General features: G+C 35.1%; 1 protein-coding gene across 2 annotated transcripts; it reads right to left on the bottom strand.

The window, feature by feature from the left end:
* Positions 1 to 203: 203 nt before the first annotated feature.
* On the bottom strand, positions 204 to 9,005 carry LOC109008700 (histone-lysine N-methyltransferase family member SUVH9-like). 2 transcript variants are annotated; one of them, XM_035691948.1, is made up of 3 exons: positions 6,684 to 8,981; positions 1,569 to 1,627; positions 204 to 853 (listed from the first exon to the last, which is right to left on the bottom strand). In XM_035691948.1, exon 1 carries the CDS (start codon positions 8,785 to 8,787, stop codon positions 6,754 to 6,756), a length of 2,034 nt encoding a protein of 677 aa, XP_035547841.1. In that variant the 5' UTR covers positions 8,788 to 8,981; the 3' UTR covers positions 204 to 853; positions 1,569 to 1,627; positions 6,684 to 6,753. The 2 variants fall into 2 exon arrangements, with proteins under 2 accessions (XP_035547841.1, XP_018844439.2); XM_018988894.2 differs by lacking the exon at positions 1,569 to 1,627 and having other exon boundaries at positions 6,684 to 9,005.
* Between the last annotated feature and the right edge of the window lie 11,214 nt (positions 9,006 to 20,219).

Below are 20,219 nucleotides of genomic sequence, written 5' to 3'. Positions count from 1 at the left end.
TAGAAAAGAAGGTCATGCAGTTGATAGGGGTTAAAGTTGAATTGTGAATAGAAATATTTTATAGTAGCAGCATATTTTACTATAAAGAAGCTAATGGCCATTGCGAGGTACTTGGCCTGGCAAACTGGTCCTTTATTTCACCAGCCACATTACAAGATCTAAACGAAATTGTGATTTGTGAATATCTGAAGAAAAAGCCTAGATAAAGGAAACATGATCAAGCAATTGCATCCCCAACCACTGATATACATCAAAGGCAGCAGTTTTCTCCGGAAGAAAGAAAAGTAATGGATTGGCTATTTTACATACTCTATTGAACTCTTCCCTCCAGATAACTACAAAACCTACCTGATTCATCCACTAAGATGTACAAATGAAATAATAGTAATAATAATAGAAGGAAAAGCCGCCTCCATCTGCACATGCACAATACAATTTCTATACAAGCCAATTTTGCAGAGTCATATGTACAAGCTAAAAGTACAAAAAGGTTCTTACAGTCGAGCATAAAACTTACATTGCGACCAGCCTGGTGGAAATAGCTTGCAGAAAGACTTTTCCCCCAAAGTCCAGAAAAGGGATTACAGCAATTTCTTAAAATGTGTCAATGTCGGCCTGGAAGCAGGTTTCTGTGGCTTACAAAATCTCCGGTTGTCAAATTTCCTCACCGGCTGGGGACAGCCAGTATTGTGTAGTCAGTCCAAGAAAACAGTCACATATGAGATATATCCCGTCAAAGCTTTTATGATACTCTGATCAAGAAATCACACTAGCAGCATCTATTTTGAGGGAAAAAGAAGACCAGAAATTTAGAAAGCCAGGTGACAATTTGTAACGGAAGGTACACCCTCATCTGCATAGGATTAACACAATAAGTCGGCACATCTTCAATAGCTAATTCACTAGAAGTGCCTCAAGCTTGCAACAATTTCTTAGATAAATAAGCATCAAGTGAAATTAAGGGACAATACATATAACAAATCAGAATGAAATAAATGGAACATACTCCAAAATAACTCCTTTAAAGAGTGAAAGACAAATCGTCCAAGTTTCAATAATTATTGTGGTGAGCGTCACAGCTCCACTGGAACATCTCCAAAGTTCCAGCGATTACAATACAGAAATCGTCGTTACTAACAATAATGTGACTGGCAACCAGATCATATAAAACATGCAATAGTCAATGACTACAACACACTGCCAGTCCAGTCCTTGCTTCTCTTTCCAAGCGACAAAATATTTACCCTTTCAATTGCAGAAATTTCAGGCTAATACTCTCATTTTAATGCAATTAACCAGCTTAGCCACTTTAGAGTACTTGGGAGTCGATAATGTAATAGAACGATGAATTAAAAAAGAACAGCATAGAATGGAACAAATAGGGATATTTCTCTTTCCTTTATTTAAATGTTTATGACCTTTCATTAGTTAGAGGACAACAATTTCACTCATTTAATACAGAGAGTCTTTTTTCCTCCCAATTTGGAACGAAAGCAATGCAAGGGAGTGGAATGGAACTTTCTTTTCCTTTAAAAGAACTCACAAACAAGAGAATAGTGGGTGCCCACCATTGCTTTTCATTCCACTCCTCCCAAAACTTCACCGACCAAATGGGCTGTAAATGACACTACAAAAAAAATATAACGTTACAGAAAATAAATGTGTTTCTTCAGCCAAGCAAAAAGCCATCGGGCACTTTCCACTGAAAGGTGATAAGAGCCAAAAAAATATCAATGAAGACAGGTAAAATTGCTGGGAAAAAGGGAAAACCCATGACAATTTCCCAGCATTACACAATGGCATTGAAGTTGCAACTCAAGCATCAAATTGAATCCACAAATTATGTCACCAAAGACACTGATAAAATTTACATAATGTTGAATGAGTAGGGACATATTTCCATGAAGTATTGTGACCTCTGAACTCCAAAAATGAGGTTATCAAACAAACTAAAGCACCGATTCCATAGCCATCCAAAAATTAAGTAACAAACAGCTTAACCTATCTCACTTAAGAATATCATTTGCTTATAAATATTGAAATATGTACTTATTTCAACAAGGACGGAGCTGCTATATACTGAACAAGATTATAAGAAAATTGCAGGCAACAGAAATTGCCCTACATCAGGATGTGTTTATTCACAGAGATCCATACCAACGGCAGAAGAGAAGAGGAGGTTTGCTAATATCCTGGTAGCTTTGATACAGATGTGCTTCTGGGTATTGTGTGTGTATTGCAAACCAACAAATAAAATCTGAGAATCCGTTCCTCGGTCCCATAACAAAAATCGCATTGTTTTACCAATAAAAGAAAGTGTCTTTTTAAAGAACACCCATTTGATGAAGCATTTAAGGCCTCGACAGCTCAAGTTTCTTTATCTCCAAAAGTAAACTTTTTATTATTGGCATCAAGAAAACTTCTTGAACATGCATTTTGAGGTGAGGGAAGGAGAAAAAGAAAAAAGGACAGTAAAAAATTGTATTTTTTAATTCTTTTTATATAGGACAACATTGTGAGTCAAGTAAAATTGGCAAGTACAATGCTCATGGGGAATGAAGGGAGTGTATAAATTTACTACTCAGAAAGTACATGAAAGTGGAAAAAACAATCGAGCCAACTGGATAATTGAAATGTTTGAACAGCCGCTATAAAGTATGTCAGGCATGCACAAATAAGGCACATCTTTAGCAAATGATGATTAAAAATCCATAACCGGAGGCATACTTGGCAAATGGTTGTGGCGATATACCAAGGAACTAGAGGCCTTATGGAAGACTGTGATCGAGAGCAAATATGGTGTTTTAGGGGAGGGGTGGTGTCCTAGAGAAGTTAGAGGAGCATCTGGAATGGGACTATGGAAACATATTAGAAGAGGATGGGAGGTCTTCCATCGTCACACTAGATGGAATTAGGGACAGGCTCCAAGATCAGATTTTGGAAGGATGCTTGGTGTAGTAACAGTGTTCTACAAGATCTGTTTCCGTCTCTTTTCTTGATTGCAAGTACCAAAGAGGCCACAATGGCGGAGGTTATGGAAGTCTCAGGTAGGAACATTCATTGAAATATCAATTTCAACCGAGCGGTACAGGATTGGGAGATGGAGAGTTTTGTTGATTTTTATAGCCTCCTATATTCTGTTCGTCCAAACATCCAGCAGGAAGATGGGCTGTGGTGGTGTCCTGCAGGAAAGGGGTGTTTTTTGTTCGCTCTTTCTATAAGGTTCTCACATAAGTTCCAAAGATACAGTTTCCCTGGAGAAGGCTTTGGCGTCATAACGCTTCTCCCAAAGCCTCTTTCTTTGTGTGGGCAGCGTCGCTGGGCAAGATTCTCACCACGGATATTCTAAGAAAGAGGAGGATAATTATTGCCAACTGGTGTTGTATGTGTAAAAGCGGGGGTGAGTCGGTGAATCATTTACTTTTACACTGTGAGATAGCCAGGACTCTTTGGGACGAGGCGTTTAAAAAAATGGAGTTAACGTGGGTTATGCCGGAAACAGTTCTGGATGTATTGGCTTGCTGGACTTCGATTTGTGGGGTAAGACAGATCAAAATAGTTTGGAAGATGATCCCTATCTGTATTATGTGGTGTCTATGGCAGGAGCGCAATGAGAAGACATTTGAAGACAAAGAGAGATCTTTGGAGGAGCTAAAACTGTTTTTCTTTAGGACTCTTTGTACTTGGGCCATTGCCATAGACTTTAATGGCATGGACGTTCATGATTTCCTAGTTTCTAATGTGCCTACATAATTAGGGCATTTTCTCTGTATTTTGACACTTGATGATTTAATAAATTCTTGTTTTACTTATCAAAAAAAAAAAAAAAAAATCCATAACCATTCCGCTAAAGAAATAGCATTTTACATTTTGGATATAAGGTCTAGATGAAATCATCCCCTGAATCTAGAAATCACTAAATTGGAATTACAGCAGGGAAGCAAGTAATCCTAGGAGTTCAATCGTCTTGTGAATGAAGGTTGATGAACTTCCTATACAAAATGTATTTATAACCTTTAAACACAAATCTCGAGTAATCTTTCTAGATGTTAACAACATAATGTACCTCTCCCTCCCACCCACACCCCCCCCCCCCCCAAAAAAAAAAAAAATACCAAAACAAAAAAAATCACCTATCCTCCTGAATAGGAAATTATAGGATTTGGCATGGTATATTTTAAAGTTGACAAGAATCTTGGGTTTATTTCTGGTGTAAATGGAAAATCAAACTCCACAATCATCACATTTGCAGTTGGAATTTTTTTTATCGGTTTTGCAATTGGAACTTTATCAAAGGAGACCCATAAATCCCACAAATTTCTAACTCAACCACATGGTTAAGGCCTTGGAGTCAGATTTCTGTGCTTAAGACCACAAGTAATCTTCAGATAAGCCAGAGTGGGTTTGAACATGAGAAAAGAACTACCATAGCATCAATTTTACAGGTACATTTTGAGTTGACTGAGCAAAATTGAGTTTGCTTTTCATGTGTAATATAATCAGAGGTAAATAGGTACAATGTTGACCCTCTCACCCTTCCAATGATTATATAATACTTCAGATAAAGTGCAATTGGTGGTGAATGGGATCTTACATTGCTTGGGAGAGTTCTTGCCTTTATAAAGATTTAAGATGCTACGATTATAATTTTGACTAGTCTTTTTTGGGGTACAATAAAGACATGGTATGCTTTTCCCGTATCGTTTCATATGGCATTCAAGCCAGGTTATAAGGCCAGCCATGCAATACTAGAGCACTGCATAGCATGACCCTGACAAGGATGTTAGGAATTTAAGGGAGAGTTTGTAACACCCTTATACAGGTAATCATGGATGCTAAGTCCCACATTGGCATACTACTAGGTGAAACAGGTTTTATAAGTGATTCTAGTGAAGCTTTATATTTGACTAATCTTTTTGGGGGTGTAGCGGATACGTGGTTAGGGCTTTCCTTTTTTAAGATAGGTAATCGAAAACTTCATTGATAAGAAAAAATAGAGAGCCTAAGTACATGGGAGGTATACAAGAGAGAACACCTAGTTAAGAAAAATAAGTGGATGGAAGGAATAGGTAGGCCCAGTTAGCGCTTTCCCTGTATCCTTACATAGAAAAATAAGCAAATAAAGACAAATACCATTCTGAGGAATTCAAGCGGTAACCACATTAAGATCAGAAAGCGCAGAAAAAGCACCCAACTCAGAAGAATGCAAAACTGAGATATGAATATACCTTATCCTGGTCTGTGTACTTGGCTACACCTATTTTTAATAAAGCTCGTATTTACTGATTACAAAAAGAGCACCTTATCCCAAGCTAGCATGTGTTTTGAGCCAAAAGTAGCATTAAAACAATGAAACAAAGTTACTTATCAGGAAAAAAAAATACACAATGAAACAAGGTCTGAAGCACTAAATAATTAAGTAGCAGCTACAAGAAGCTAGACTTTTATGAGCCAGCCTCACAAGTGGTTTTGCCTTTAACCCAAGGGGAAAAAATTGTGAAGTCATGGAATTTGGGTAAAAAAACACATAAGCAGAAATGGAATATATGTGCTATTCCAGAAAGCTCCATTCTTCAACTTTTAGTTCCATTCTATGCCTAAATATGTGAGGCCCGTGTCTTGCTTATTATTTTTCTTCGTCTTCACATCACTATCTCAAGAACTGTAGTGCACTATGAAGATAATGATGCTTATTATCAACCATTGAGAGCATAATCTTAAGCATCACAATTTTTTCAGTCTTGAACATAGGAATCCTACCTTAGCTAGTTAGTTACCAACCCACTACACCAAGCACAAATCTACAACTCCCAAAGGAGACTATAGAAGAGAACTGGATATAAATAAAATTCAAGCACTAATCCAGATAACAAATCCAGTATGCGTAAACCCTAAAGCATTATATTTGCATTGACGATTTGACATGCACCCACCATATGGGTGTGGGGGTGGTTGGGTGTGTGTGTTTGTTAGGTAAGTCACACATACATCCAAAAACACACCCACTCACAACCTCAACACCCAGAAGCTCCTACAAAAGAAGTATCATTTAAGCTACAGCTCATCAGATATATATAAAAAAGTCAGCAATGATTACAAGCAGCACAACTACAGTACCTGACTGGGGAGCAATTTTTTGTATAAATCAAAATATTGATCTACACGGCAAAGCACAAACGAATAAGGGGAGAACTAATATCAACATAACACACTTCGGAAGAGAAAACTCTAAAATAGCAAGCAGGAATGCTCGATGGAAATTATTATATTCAGTTAAACCCAATCAAAAGTTAATATACTGCAGGAGAAAATGGTATGACACATATCTTTAACAGGTTCTGACTAAAAGTCCAACAGAAATAACAAAATAGAAGTACACAGTGGATAAACCGTGCCATGATATAAATTTGAATGACCGGAAACAGTATGCTAACAAAACAAGTTAACTCCATCTCACAAAAATCTAAAGATTCCACCCACTGAAATATGCCTGACCATATGATGACTATGGTGAGCTGCTGCACAATAAATAACACCAAAGCACCTACAACTAGAGCTAGAAAAAAGCAGAGTAAAGACATTGGCCACATAGAATTATAAACCATAAGGAGGAAAACAGCACATGCTAATATGAATTCACGCCAGATAGAAAATGCAACTTCTAATAGGGAGTTGGTGAATACCTCAGTGCGTCGTGTCCCCCAGACCCAGCACTGCATCACATTAAAAAATGCATCAATTCTTCAAAATTATTCAGTTACAGATGGATAGCTTCCCTGTCCATTCATCAGCCACACCATAATCAAGGCTGAGCTCCCTCAAAGGAGGGATGTTCTCCATTGCGAACAGCATTAGGTGAGGGAACATCAAGCTATTGTGATCATATAGCACAAACTGCACCAACACATTCGGAGTTTCACTATGGCTCATATAACAAGCAACATTTCTCATTCTAGATACATCCATTGCAAAATCCAATGGAGGAATTGAGGGAAATGACGGACGCACATAATCAGTAAATATCTGAGATAAATCCCCCCATTCTGCCCATCTACTCGAAAAACGATTTGGGTAAATCAATGTGTCACCATTCATCGACAAAATCTGAGCTTGATCCCTTGTCAGGACAACCCCGGCATATTCACATATAAAAGCGCCAGCTTGTATCAAATCCAAGGACCTAACTCCCCAACCCGTCTCCCTCGACCTAAACACTTCGAACCTATATCTCAACCCATTTTGAGTAACACGGTTGCGGCAAGTAGGAGGGCACCTACAAAAGGGACCACATTCAAAAATAACGGGCTTCCCTCTCAACAGAATCCCATTATGATCGTAAGCAAACTCTCCTCCATTCTTGGTAGCACAAAAGCAATCGTCGGTACAACTCGAAACGCATTCACATCCGGTACCATTCCCCGTCCGATTGAATGCATAAGGTGGGAACACCGTCCTCACAAGATATTCATAATACATAGGTTCCTGATCAGCATCAATGTCATTAAAGAGCAAAACCGGCACTTTCTCCTTCTTCGCCGAGACATCAAGGCTAAGATAACCAGCGGGCCTCGCCACCAACGGCCTAGTCCTGAGACTCTCAGCAAACCTCAAAATGGAGCTACCCATCTCAGCCTGCCCGTCTATTCTCAACAGCTTATATTTGTAAACCCCAAAACCGGACTTTCCCACATCAAACCAACAATCAAGAATCCTATACAAGCCATCGTAAACATAAACCTTACTCGTAAGGCCGCCCTCGTACTTAATTCCTCTGATAACCCTCACTTCAATCCCGTAATGCATGCTTCTCTCCAATGCTAAATTCCCACCTTCTAGCTTTTGATGCACGCATTGCCTCGAGAACTTATCCTGCCCGCCTTGACCCGTATAGATTATCACATCCCCCGCGTCCTCATCGTCTTCGTACCCACCGGATACGATTATGCTGGTTGCTATTGGCTCGCCGTTCGAGCTCTGGCTGGCGGGGACGTAATCGATTCCGGCTTGGGCTTGACCATGCAAGCCGACTACGCACAATTCCATTCGGAAGAAAAACAAGTCGCCGATGTATATCCCCGGGATCGAGCCGACGATACGCTTGTCGCGGTTGAGCCACATACCACGGTCACGCAAGACGGACGCGGCGCGTAGATCTCCACGTACCCGGCGGCTGAGGCCGGGCTCGCCCAGTCGGCGCTTCTCGTACTCCGTCATAGATAAGACGCGGAGAGAGTCGAATATCATTCGGGTCCGCCGGACGACGTCCCGGAAGTAGCGCTGGTCCTCGATGCCAAGATCGGTGACGCGGACGAGCTCCGCGGAGCGCTGGTGGGGGGGCCGCCTCCGAGAAACGACGAGGGTTGAAACCTGGTTGTTGTTGTCTTCCTGAGGGACCGGGACGATTGCACGAGAATCGGGATCCAAAACGTCGACGTCGCCGTGACGCTGCAACCTCTTGGCGAAGGCGGAGTGGAAGAGCTCCGAAATTCGGCAGAACTCAGAGTAGACGTTGCCTTCCTCAGAAGAAATGCACGAGGGCTGGGAGGTGACAGGGGCATGCTGGGACTTGGAAAGGATGTTGGGGGTAGTGCTGCAAGAGAACGGTTCTTGAGGAGTCTGTTGTTGTAGTAGTGATTGTTGTTGCGTCGGTTGGTGAGTCTCGAGCGGCTCATCTGAGGGTTCGAGCTTGGGCTCGATTTTGGGGGTCACCAGAGCAGTCTTGGTGGCGCTCGCGGTGGGTGGGTCTGGGAGCAGGTTAAGGTCTAGGAAGGGAACAAGAGAGCCCATTTCGGATAGATAGAGAGAGTTGGAGGTCAGTGCATGGAGTGTTAGGTGGGGGGCTATTTCGCTAGGGTTTTGGGGTTGGCTCTGGAGGTGCTTTCATGGCGGATTTCGGAGACGGAGAGATTGAGTGAGAGGTGAAAGACATTGAAATTTTTGAAAGTGAGAAACGGCGAGTGGATTTTCCGATTTAGACAAGATTCATCTCCTTTTCACATTGAAATAAATCAACGGGACAAAAGAAAGTAATTAATACAGGAAACAGAAAAAAAAAAATAAGGTTTTGTTTGGATGTTAAATTGAATTAAAATTATTAAATATTATTAAAATATTATTTTTAAATATTATTATTATTTAAAATTTTTAAAAAATTAAATTATTTATTATATTTTATATTAAAATTTTTAAAAAAAAATTTAATAATAAATTAAAATAAATTTAATAACCAAACCACATCTAAAATAAAATAGTATCTCAAAACAGTTTAACAAAACCATTTTAATATTTTACGACTACTTTTACGGTAGGTCATAAAAATGTTTTATTCAAATATTTATAAAATTTTTTATGATTGTAATATTTATTTAATAATATATTTTATAAAATATTTTTTTTAAAACAAAATTATAATTTTTATTTTCGTTTATGGTCCGATGACAATCATAAAAGTAGCTGTTGGAATAAGCAATAGCGTTAGGTATGGTTTGGATACGATAAATATTTTATTTACTATTATAATTTTTTTAATTTTTATATAAAATATAATAAATAATTTAATTTTTTTAATTTTAAAATAATAATAATATTAAAAAATAATATTTTAATAATATTTTATTTAACTTTCATATCAACTCATTGTACAAAAATGATAGATCTCAATTTATCTTATCATTATAATTTTTTTAAATTTTTATGTAAAATATAATAAATAATTTAATTTTTTAAAATTTTAAAATTTTAAAATAATAATAATATTAAAAAATAATATTTTAATTAATTTTTATTTTAACACATCCCATATAAATTCAGTGTACAAAATATTGCCTCCTTCCATTTTCATATAAAGGTAAGTCGACAAAAGTCACTCCCAACAAAAGAAAGTATTGATTCGTTCCCATAAAGCGGAGAGATCCAAGAGAAGGTGATAAATGAGTTCCAACTTCCAAACACCTATTAATAGAAAAACAAAACTCCTCATATTTCTTGTTTACTACTTGGATACGTGTGGAAGAGCTTAAAAAGAAGGCAAATGATAGCTTTGCTATTTCTTTACAATTTTTCTACATTTTTTAATAAAATAATATTTTTTAAATATTTATTTTAACTTTGATTATGATTTGATGTATTTGAAATTTAAAACAATATTATTCTATTAAAAAGTTGTAAAAAAATTATAAGGAACGATAAAACTATTATTATTCAAAATAAATAAATATTAGATATTTCACGGAGTCGAGATATTGGTTGTGACAGCCACGCGCACTAAGTTACTAACACTAATGTGCATGGCTTTTGCACTGCACGAAAATATGCTATAGATCTTTGGTTTCGAAGCTCATGGTCAGAAAGAGTAATGCTACTTATCATTCTAATTTTTATCATCTTCTTATCATTCTATGATATGTCATTAGATGATTAAAGATTATTTATTATATTTCATTTATAAACCTATTATCTAATGTCACATCACGAGATGATGGGAGGATGATGAAAGTTAAGATAATTAATAGATTTTTTCAATCAAAAAATATTGGTGGTTGGCATGTAGGCTACACTGGAAATTAGGATTAAAAAAACGTTGTAAAAGTGTTTATGGTAATATTTGTAATTATTGAATACACAAATATCGCATAATGTTTTTAGAATAAGTAAATATTAAGTCTACATAAAAAAAATAATTAATTTTTAATAATAGATCATATTTTTTTTCAAAACGATTGTATAACGCTTATATAATTTACAATTGTATATAATATTATTCACAATTTTAATGATATAACTTTTAATGGTAAAATATAAATAACACCATCCATGCTTAATGGTATTTCCCATTTTATCTCTCATTCATAAACGCATCCTGATTTTCTTACATACCATAATTTCTATTTTTCCGTGATTCATGTCTACCTCCACACTTTTCTTCGATACCTACTTTTTCTTTCTATTTTCTTAATATTATACCTCCTACTACTATAGCGCCTACCATTTATTGTTGGACGTATTCCTTAGTATAAATTGTATTCTTTTAAATAATATATTATTTTTTAAATAATTAAATTAAAATCAAATATATGAGAAGTCAAAACCATGAGGTATACTGTCATCTTTCATGAAGTAATGTGATCGCTGTGATGGCTGGCAACAAAAAAGAACAGCGATGAAATACCAATAATCAAATGAATTGAAGATATAAAACATCTATTTGATATTTCAAACTCTCCCCCGTAACAAAAAGCTAGAATGTCGTAGCATTTAGGCGAGTTTGGACTCAAATATGAGATGAAATAATTTTAGGTGAAATATAAAATATGAAAGTTGAAAAAAATATTGTTAGATATTATTATTTTAATATTTAAAAAAATTGAGTTGTTATTTAAAAAAATTTAATAGTAGATCCCGCTCTTTTTCAAAACAATTGTACAGTACTTACACACTCCACGACTGTATATAGCATTACTCTAAAACAATAACAAATATTTTAATCAACTCTAGAAGATTGTGTATGAAAGTTTAAGATTCTACCTTTTCGAGTTTCCAAAAATCTTCAGGGAATTACCTAATTCCATTGAGTTTTCTAACAAGTTCTAGAGGATCTAAAATTCATCATATTAGGGTTTGAAATTCAACTTTAATAAAGACTATGATTGTTTCGTGTTTGGATTAAATTAACCAACTTGAATTTCAAATGAGAATATTATAAAAAGGAAAATGCTAAATGTACTTCAGAAAAATTTATAAAAAATTTATTTCTCCACATGTCAGTTATTAATATTCTAAAAATTATGAAATTTGAAATTAAAAAAAAAACTAATAAAATGAGTCTTGTAAGAAAAACTATAAGTATATGTAACATTACTCTTATAAATATCTAACATCATACTCTAATTCTAAAAATCTACTTCCAGTCGATTACGATGCCAAATTTTTTAACTCATTTGTTTTCATAATTTCTGTCAACTCACATCATCTTATCTCGTCTAATTATTACAATTTTTCTAAATTTTCATATAAAATAAAATAAAAAATTTAACTTTTTCAAATCCTAAAATAAAAATAATATTTTAATAATATTTTATTCAACTTTTAACTTTAATTTCAACTCATTTCATCTCATATACAAAAACAAATAAGGCTTTAATTGTTTATCGCAACATAGAAAGTAAACCATAATTCTATATTCATTTTTGTTATGAACTCTTATACACATTATCTCTACACCACACATTACATATAATTTATATATATATTATTTTATTCTTGCTAAATTAAAAAAATGTTATACTCGTCATCCACAAGACAAAATAAATAAAAAATAAAAAAAATTATGTATAGTGTGTGATATAGAAATGTTGAATATAACTTTTCTTTAATTATTGAGATAAAAAAGAGTAACTAAGAAATCGATAAATAGATTTATTTTTGCCTAGATGATACTTGTCTCTTCTCGTAAAGAGATAATTGGGGATCGAATCTCCATATCTCCATAAAAAGAAAAACTAATATTAACTCTTCTATTTTATTGCTGTCCACTAGTTCTTACCTTTAGTTGCAAACCAAGTTGGCACGTCCAATATGAGGGGTCCATCTTTCTCTTGGTTTCATGTGTTAAAAAAAAAAAAAAAAAATTGAATTAAAAGGGTTGAAATCGATGTTTTTGGTGCCGATGTGGAAGAGACTCTCTGCCCAATATTTAGATCTTACAATAATATAATTTATAAATATTATAAGACTCTCATTTATTTTCTAAGAAAATGCATATCTTATACGACATATATATATTTATATATATTCCTCGTCACACTAAATATATATATATATATATATATATATATATATTTATAAGAAACCAAACTTCGATTTTGTAATTAAGTTTAAACATAATCTTGTGCTTAGAGCCCATTTTAGGGGTGTTACCCGCCGCCTACGGGGTGAGGGCACCCCTTCCCCGCCCTATGCGGGGAGTGGGATTTTCACTCCCGTCCCCTGCCTCCGGGATGCGGGGGCTGGGTACCCCGCCTCGGTGGGCAGGGTGCGGGGCGGATTCCCAATTCGGTCCCGTTTATTTTCACTTAAAAAAACACTACATTTATTTGATTTAAAAATTATTTCTAAGTGTAAAAGTAATTAAAAATATATTTTTAGATCCAAATTATAAATTTAAATTTTGTAAATATGACTATAATTTAAAATTTATGTAATTTTTAAATTTGCTAATGCATATTTTATGTAAATTGTATTGTATTAATTTTTAAACTATGTACTTTTTAAATTTACCAATGCATATTTTGTGAACAAGTTTAACAAATTATAATATATATTTATATATATACACAATTTGTAAAATATAAATATATATTTATGTTTATATGTATATATAATATATATATATAAATATTAGCGGGGGTGGGGCGGGGTTAGGCCCTCCTCGCCACCGGCCCCCGCATGGGCGTAGCGGGATTCCCCCCCCATGCTGGGGCGGAGCGGAAGTGGGGCAGGGTAGCGGGGGCGGGGGCGGGGCCCCGCTACCCACCCCTAGCCCATTTTGTATCAAATAGTACCTTCCCGTGTTTCTAAAATAGTACAGATTCACATGTAGAATTTGTGCAAATCGATGATTTCATGACATCAAAAGACGGATTCATCTCGTACTCATTGTGATGTTGAGTTTACCTTCACATGTTGAGCTGATTTATAAATAGCAATGAAAAAAAATCAAAAATAAAAAATAAATTATAAATAATAATAAATAGTAATAAGGTCATCTAAGATCACCTTACTAACCAAATATAATTTGAGATCTCATTACTCCATAGAGTTAGAACAATAGACTTTATTGGAAATGTTATAGAAATTTGAGAAAAATGGACATATATAATGGCTTTAATGAACTCCCATTTGATGAGAATCAATCATTTAGGGCTGGTTTGGTAATATCAAACCATCTCATCTTATTTTATATAATTATTACAATTTTTTTTAACTTCTACACAAAATATAATAAACAATTTAATTTTTTTAAATTTTAAAATAAAAATAATATTATAAGAATTTTTTATTCAACTTTTAATAAAATACATCATCTCATCTAATCGGAACTACGTAATCAAACAAGGTATTACCATCAACACATAGTGTACATTCTTTTACCTTACCATGTATACTCTCTTTTGGATAGAAATTGACCATGGAGTTGAAACGGGCTCGCCGACAGAGAGAACGATTAGGATTGTAGATAGGGTTCAGATGGTGGGGAGTCGAATGCTTTGAACAATATTTCTTCGTTTACTAATTTATTTCTACTTTTTCCCCTACTTTCATCAAGGAATTGCAATTTTTTTGGTATTTGCATTTGTTTTTGATTGTCGTTATTGTTTATTTACGGTACTTTTATTGAATTTGTCAATTTTGTAATTACTTTGCTCGCACCTTCTCCAAAAAAATTTCCCTCCCCACTTTCTCAAGAAACCTCTTGGTGGCATTTGCATTCAACTTTTCCCTTGTGAATCTCGACATCAGCTAAGGTAGGATTTTTCTTGGTTTCTCCTCTCAATTCAACATGTTTTTATTTCCACAAGTTGACTAATACTTTGGCTTATCTTTGATTGAAAACATGGGATGAATACACATGTATGAAATGAACCAAACAAAAGCAAATCTATAATATTTTCTTAAATCTGTAATATTCCACTCTGTAAAATATATGTTTGGATCTAAAAACAAAAAAATCGCAACGAATCATTGTCGGATCGGGTCATCAAATTAGACCGCCACAAAACATGATATGTTATGCCATGATATGCTATAATAAGATATGACATGATATGTTATGCCATGATATGCTATGATACAAATGAAATGATAAGGAATGATGAGACTTGTTCTCAATATGATATTCCAGAGGATTGGAGAGACAAAGAGGGTAGATCTCAAAATATACACATAAACATTAATTAAAGCAACTAAAAAACAATCTTCAAAAAAATATGTATAGATCTAAAAAAAATCATTCATAGGAGTTAAAAAATAGAAAGGGCAGATCTGAAATTGTTTAGATATAAGGAAAACAAATTTTCCTTTAAAGGACCTAAGAGACAGATATGTTCAAATCTAAAAAAAAAAAATCGTTCGTAAGAGTCAAACAGAGAGGGTAGATATGAAATTGTTAAGATCTAAGGAAAAAAAATTTCTTTTGGAAGTCTTGAGAGACAAAGAGGGTAGATATGAAATTATACCCATATAAATTAAATTAAAGCAAACTAAAAAACAATCTACAAACTATGTTTTTAGATGTAAAAAAAAAATCTAGATGAATTTACAAACAAGTAGATCTTAGAAATCTTTGTATCTAGATCTCAAAGCTGTTGTTTTCCTTGCTTGTCTTCAGACCACACGTTGTTGTATGCAATTTTGTGGAGGGTGATAGTTGTTGTTTGTGGTAGCCGAACGGAACAAAGAGAAGGGAGAGGAAGAGAGAGAGAGAGAGAGAGAGAGAGAGAGAAGCAAGGAACTGTTTTAAGAGAGAGAGGTTTGTGAGAAATGGGTGAGGGTGTCGGCGCTGAAGAGGAATAGGGAAGAGAGATAGAGAAAAAAAGGAGGAAGAAATTTAGGATTTGGTGGTTTTAATCATAGGGGCCGAGGGGGGAGGACACTGGGCTTTTGGTCTTCACGTGACTTTAAGAAGAAACCCATGTAAAAAAAATTCTCACAAATAAGCTCAAATTCATACTAGCTATTCATAAAATTCTTTTCAAAAAAATTAAGATCAATCTGTATTTGTTTCAATTAAAAAAAAGTCATTGAAGCAAAACCATTTCTTTCACATCGATAGAAATCTACATATATTTAACCAAGATGTTTTGGATCATATATTTCTCTTACTGTTATTTTATTTTGCATCAAATATTTCGATTTCATACATTCATTTTGATGTTGCCTCGTTGTGTTTGGAAGATAGACCTATCTTAGCTCATCTCAAACCAATCATTGATAGATCTACTACTTTTTTAGTTTTCCATAAAAAAAAGTTAAACTTATATCAACCTACTTCATATATTTTAACCTAAAAATTTAAGCCCATCTTAATCTAAAAAAGTTAAACCTATCTTAATGGGATCCATAAAATACTACTATTCACAACTCAACTCAACTTATCTTAACATCCAAACGTAGCTAAATAAGTTGAATCTATTACTTCTGTTAACTTTTTATTAGGTTCACTTTAACTTCTTATTTTAAATTTATTTGAATTTTTTTCCTTACTTTCTCATTTATTATTTACCCATTAGAACATTGGGTGACAAAAGCTCTTTTAGGAAAAAAAGTATTTGCCATGAGATGTATTCGTGGCAAATGCTAGAAAAAAATAAATAATTGTAAAAGCAAAAAAAGATGAGACTGAGAAAAAATAATTACAAAAAATTGTCTAATATAGCTAAGAAAATATATAAAAACAAAAAGGAATAATTGACGAATCATTCCTTTTAAATTCAAAACAAGAAGTTAGTATTGTAAAAACAACATATCTCATTATAAGACCAACAAAAACGAATTATTAAAGGCCCTCTCTCTCTGCATACAAGTCAATAGAACACTACCGTCCAATAATAAGATCAAATGCTAAATATGGATAGCCCAACCTTTTTTCCCCAAGAGCAAGAAACAAGAGAAAAAACCACTTATAATACAATTGCTTTTACTTATTAGTGTAAAAAAAAGAGACATCAGTCATCATCCCCATTATACAAGATCACTGTAGAGACTCCAAACTCCATGACCCATTTGTGAAAAGACTTCAATAAGACCCTCTGAACCTGACTGGCAGCCAAAGATCGTGGTTGGGTATACATGCAGCCACATAAGGGATTCTTATATTAAAAATATAAACAGCCTCCAGCTGAGCTAGATCAAACCCAAGCCAGGACATATATATTGATGCTCTAGGATTGCTGTTTAGATAAACACACAATAGCTTAAACCAGACATCAAACCACCTCCACGACAAAACTTTCTTTTCTATAAAGGCTTAAGATAAATTGTTAAACCTAAAACATCAAGAATTCCAAGAACCTTACGACTCATAATTTCTAGATTCTTCCTCATAAACAAAAGCGCTGAAAACTAGTCTCATTGGTCCTTTAGCATCCATATTATGGATGGTGAAAAAATTAACACGTACATTTGTCACATGAAACAAAGACATTAAAAATATAAAATTTGTCGAATTACAAACTTTTTTAGTCCTTGGAATCAAACACCATATCATTCAACTAAACACACATACTCAATACAAAGTCCAATTAAACTCCATATAGAATATCCAACACATCCCCATACTTCATAGGACATACAACCACAACACAACTACACATTTAATCTCATCATTTCGCACATGGCATCCGATCACTTCACAAACTGCACAATAATGCCCATCTCTTCAAACTGCACAACCATATCACAACTACTCTACAGGGTATCGTTCACAGTAATCCCACCACTTCACAATCACAACCACACCACAAGCTTCACACTTAATCCCCATCACTTCATACTACACATAGCCACACCACAAACACACCATTCAAAATCCAGGGTTCACAACACAACACATTCACAATAATTTCTTAGATACACAAATCACAACCATATTTCAATCTACATCACAACTGCAGCTTGACAAACACGACAGTTTTAAATGCAAGGGATAGAAAATATTCCATAAATTGGGGTTTCGGTTTAGGCACAAAGGAGTTGGATTGTTGGCGTTGGGCGCCTCGGTTAGGTCTCAGAAGGTTCACACAACAAGGGAGAGGAAATCACGATGGAACTATCGGCTTGTGACGGCACAGAGATAGCTACCGAGAGAGGAAAACAAACAAGGGGATGAGGGAGACGTTAGGGTTGATCGGCGTATGAGAAAGTGAGAGAGGTACACAGAGGAGCTGTTCGTGACCATGATGTTATGCTGCAGTGGAGGATGATAGCGGCGGAGCCCTAATCTAGAGAGAGAGACAAAGAAGAGAATGGAAGGCAGAGAGATCTAAGAGAGGGAAAGTCAAATCGAGAGGGATGAGAGGGGGTGGTGGTGGTGGTTGAGAGAGAGAGAGAGAGAGAGAGAGATGGCAACGTTGAGGGAGTGAAGGGCAAGGGAGATGATGGGGGTGGTTGGCCTGGCCAGAGAGGCTGCCAGCGACGGTAGTGCTAGCTAGTTTGCAAGGAGGGGCATTGGGAAGTTTTCGGCTTGGGGGGTTGATGGCGCTTAGAGGTAGGGGGAGAGAGGAAATAAGGGAGGGAATTAGGGTTTATCCAAGTGATCCTAACCCTACATTCTAACTCTAATCCAAGGGTGAAGATTAAGAATAACTCTTTTTTCTATGTTTTATACGGAATACTTATTTGCGGTGGCAAGCTACAAAAAGTTAGTATATTCTTGCTAAAACTGTGATTTAAGTGTCTTATACGACAGACTTATTTATGGCAACACAAAGTTGCCACAAAAAGTTAGTTTTATTGACAACTTTTTGGTCGTCGAATATTATTTCATGATGAAAGGTTGATTTTTTTTCCCACAGACATTGTTTGTAACATCAAGTATTTTCCACCAGCTTTGTCTTGGAAAAGAACTTGTGGAAAATAGGCAAATTTGTTGTAGTGACATTACGATCATACTTTCATCCCACTATGTAAAATGTGACACATTTATCATCATTGGGTAATCTTTTATTTGATGATTCTCTATTATCCAATGGTGATAAATGTGTCACATTAATGAAATGAAAGTGAAATTCACTACAACATTATCCCCTTTTTGTGGCGCATATTGTTGCCACAAAGACTAGCTTCCATTGCCGCATTTTCATATTTATGTCCAAATTCTATCACCGCATCATGGCTGTAAAATACAGGTTTCATAAATTATTTTACGGTGAAATGGACATAGGACGAAAAATATACAATTAATTGTGGCAAAAATATGTTGCCGCAAATAAGGGAAGTGTATGCCACATATACAAAACCAAATGGTTTAATAAAACTAATTACAGTGCTATTTTTATGTCGCAATTGTGTCATTATTTTGCCACAAAAATTAATTATTAGCAGCGCAATTTTCGCCGTCACAATTGTGCTTTGTTTAGATACAAATATATCATTTAACTGCAAAATTTTTATCATCGCAAATTGCAAATTGGTGCCTCAAATGTATGTCATCTATTATCTACTGATCATCGAGGAATTATTAGCAGCTACCTGGTGTCATCGCAAATGTGTCATTGTATGTCGCCGCAAAAAACAAAATAATAATCGCCGTATTTAACAATTGCCACAAAAGGCTTAATTTTAGAGCCAACATTTTGGTGTCCCTATCTGACAATATTAGGCTCATAGCAAATAAACTTAGACACAACATCATTTATTGCATCAACAACGTTGTTAATATTTTTTTTACCATATTTTGCATGAAGAGAAAAATTATAGTGAATATTTTTGGGGCATCTGTTCTTATACTAATCTTGGTAAAACTAGCACAATTTATTTTATAGGTACACGGATCCCACCAAACCAATTTGGTAAACCTCGTATGGGAATATGGGACTGTGTACACAAATCACGTATAAAATCTCAATTAATAATAAATAGCACTGGATTAATTCCTACCATTCAGTCAAGTATTGGACCAGAACTTAATATCATGTATACAAATAACCAGTGAAAGCAATATTGCAAACCACAATAAACAGTTTAACACCGACATTATGCATATAGCACAATCCCTTTTGTCTTCTTCACTGACGCATGAGAGTTAGTTCATATTACATAAATATAGCAAGCCCTCCTTGTCTGCAACCCCAACATCATAGTTTATCATCTATGTCATCAATGTAACCATGATCATCACTGTCATCAAGATCTTTCTCATAATCTCAGAAGTTCATAGATTCTTGCTCCCTATGAAATATCCACTCAATGTAAGTTGGATCGATACCGGTCATAAATAAATGACGTTCAACCTCACTTATAGGTTGAAATAAATTATTAGAACAGGTACGACATTGACACCTCACCCTATTGTTGCCACCCGCATGAGCTCTCGCCTTTCTGAGAAATTGCCTAACCCTTTGGCCATATTCCTCGGACCTAAACCTATAGGTTAAATGCATCCAACCTTTGTACATCTAATTAAAATGAATGCAACATTATTAGGAGAAATACGAATGTTTTGG

Source organism: Juglans regia, chromosome 7 (genome assembly GCF_001411555.2).
Source record: "Juglans regia cultivar Chandler chromosome 7, Walnut 2.0, whole genome shotgun sequence".
Classification (NCBI taxonomy): Eukaryota; Viridiplantae; Streptophyta; class Magnoliopsida; order Fagales; family Juglandaceae; genus Juglans; species Juglans regia.
This window is presented reverse-complemented; position numbering and strand designations above follow the sequence as displayed.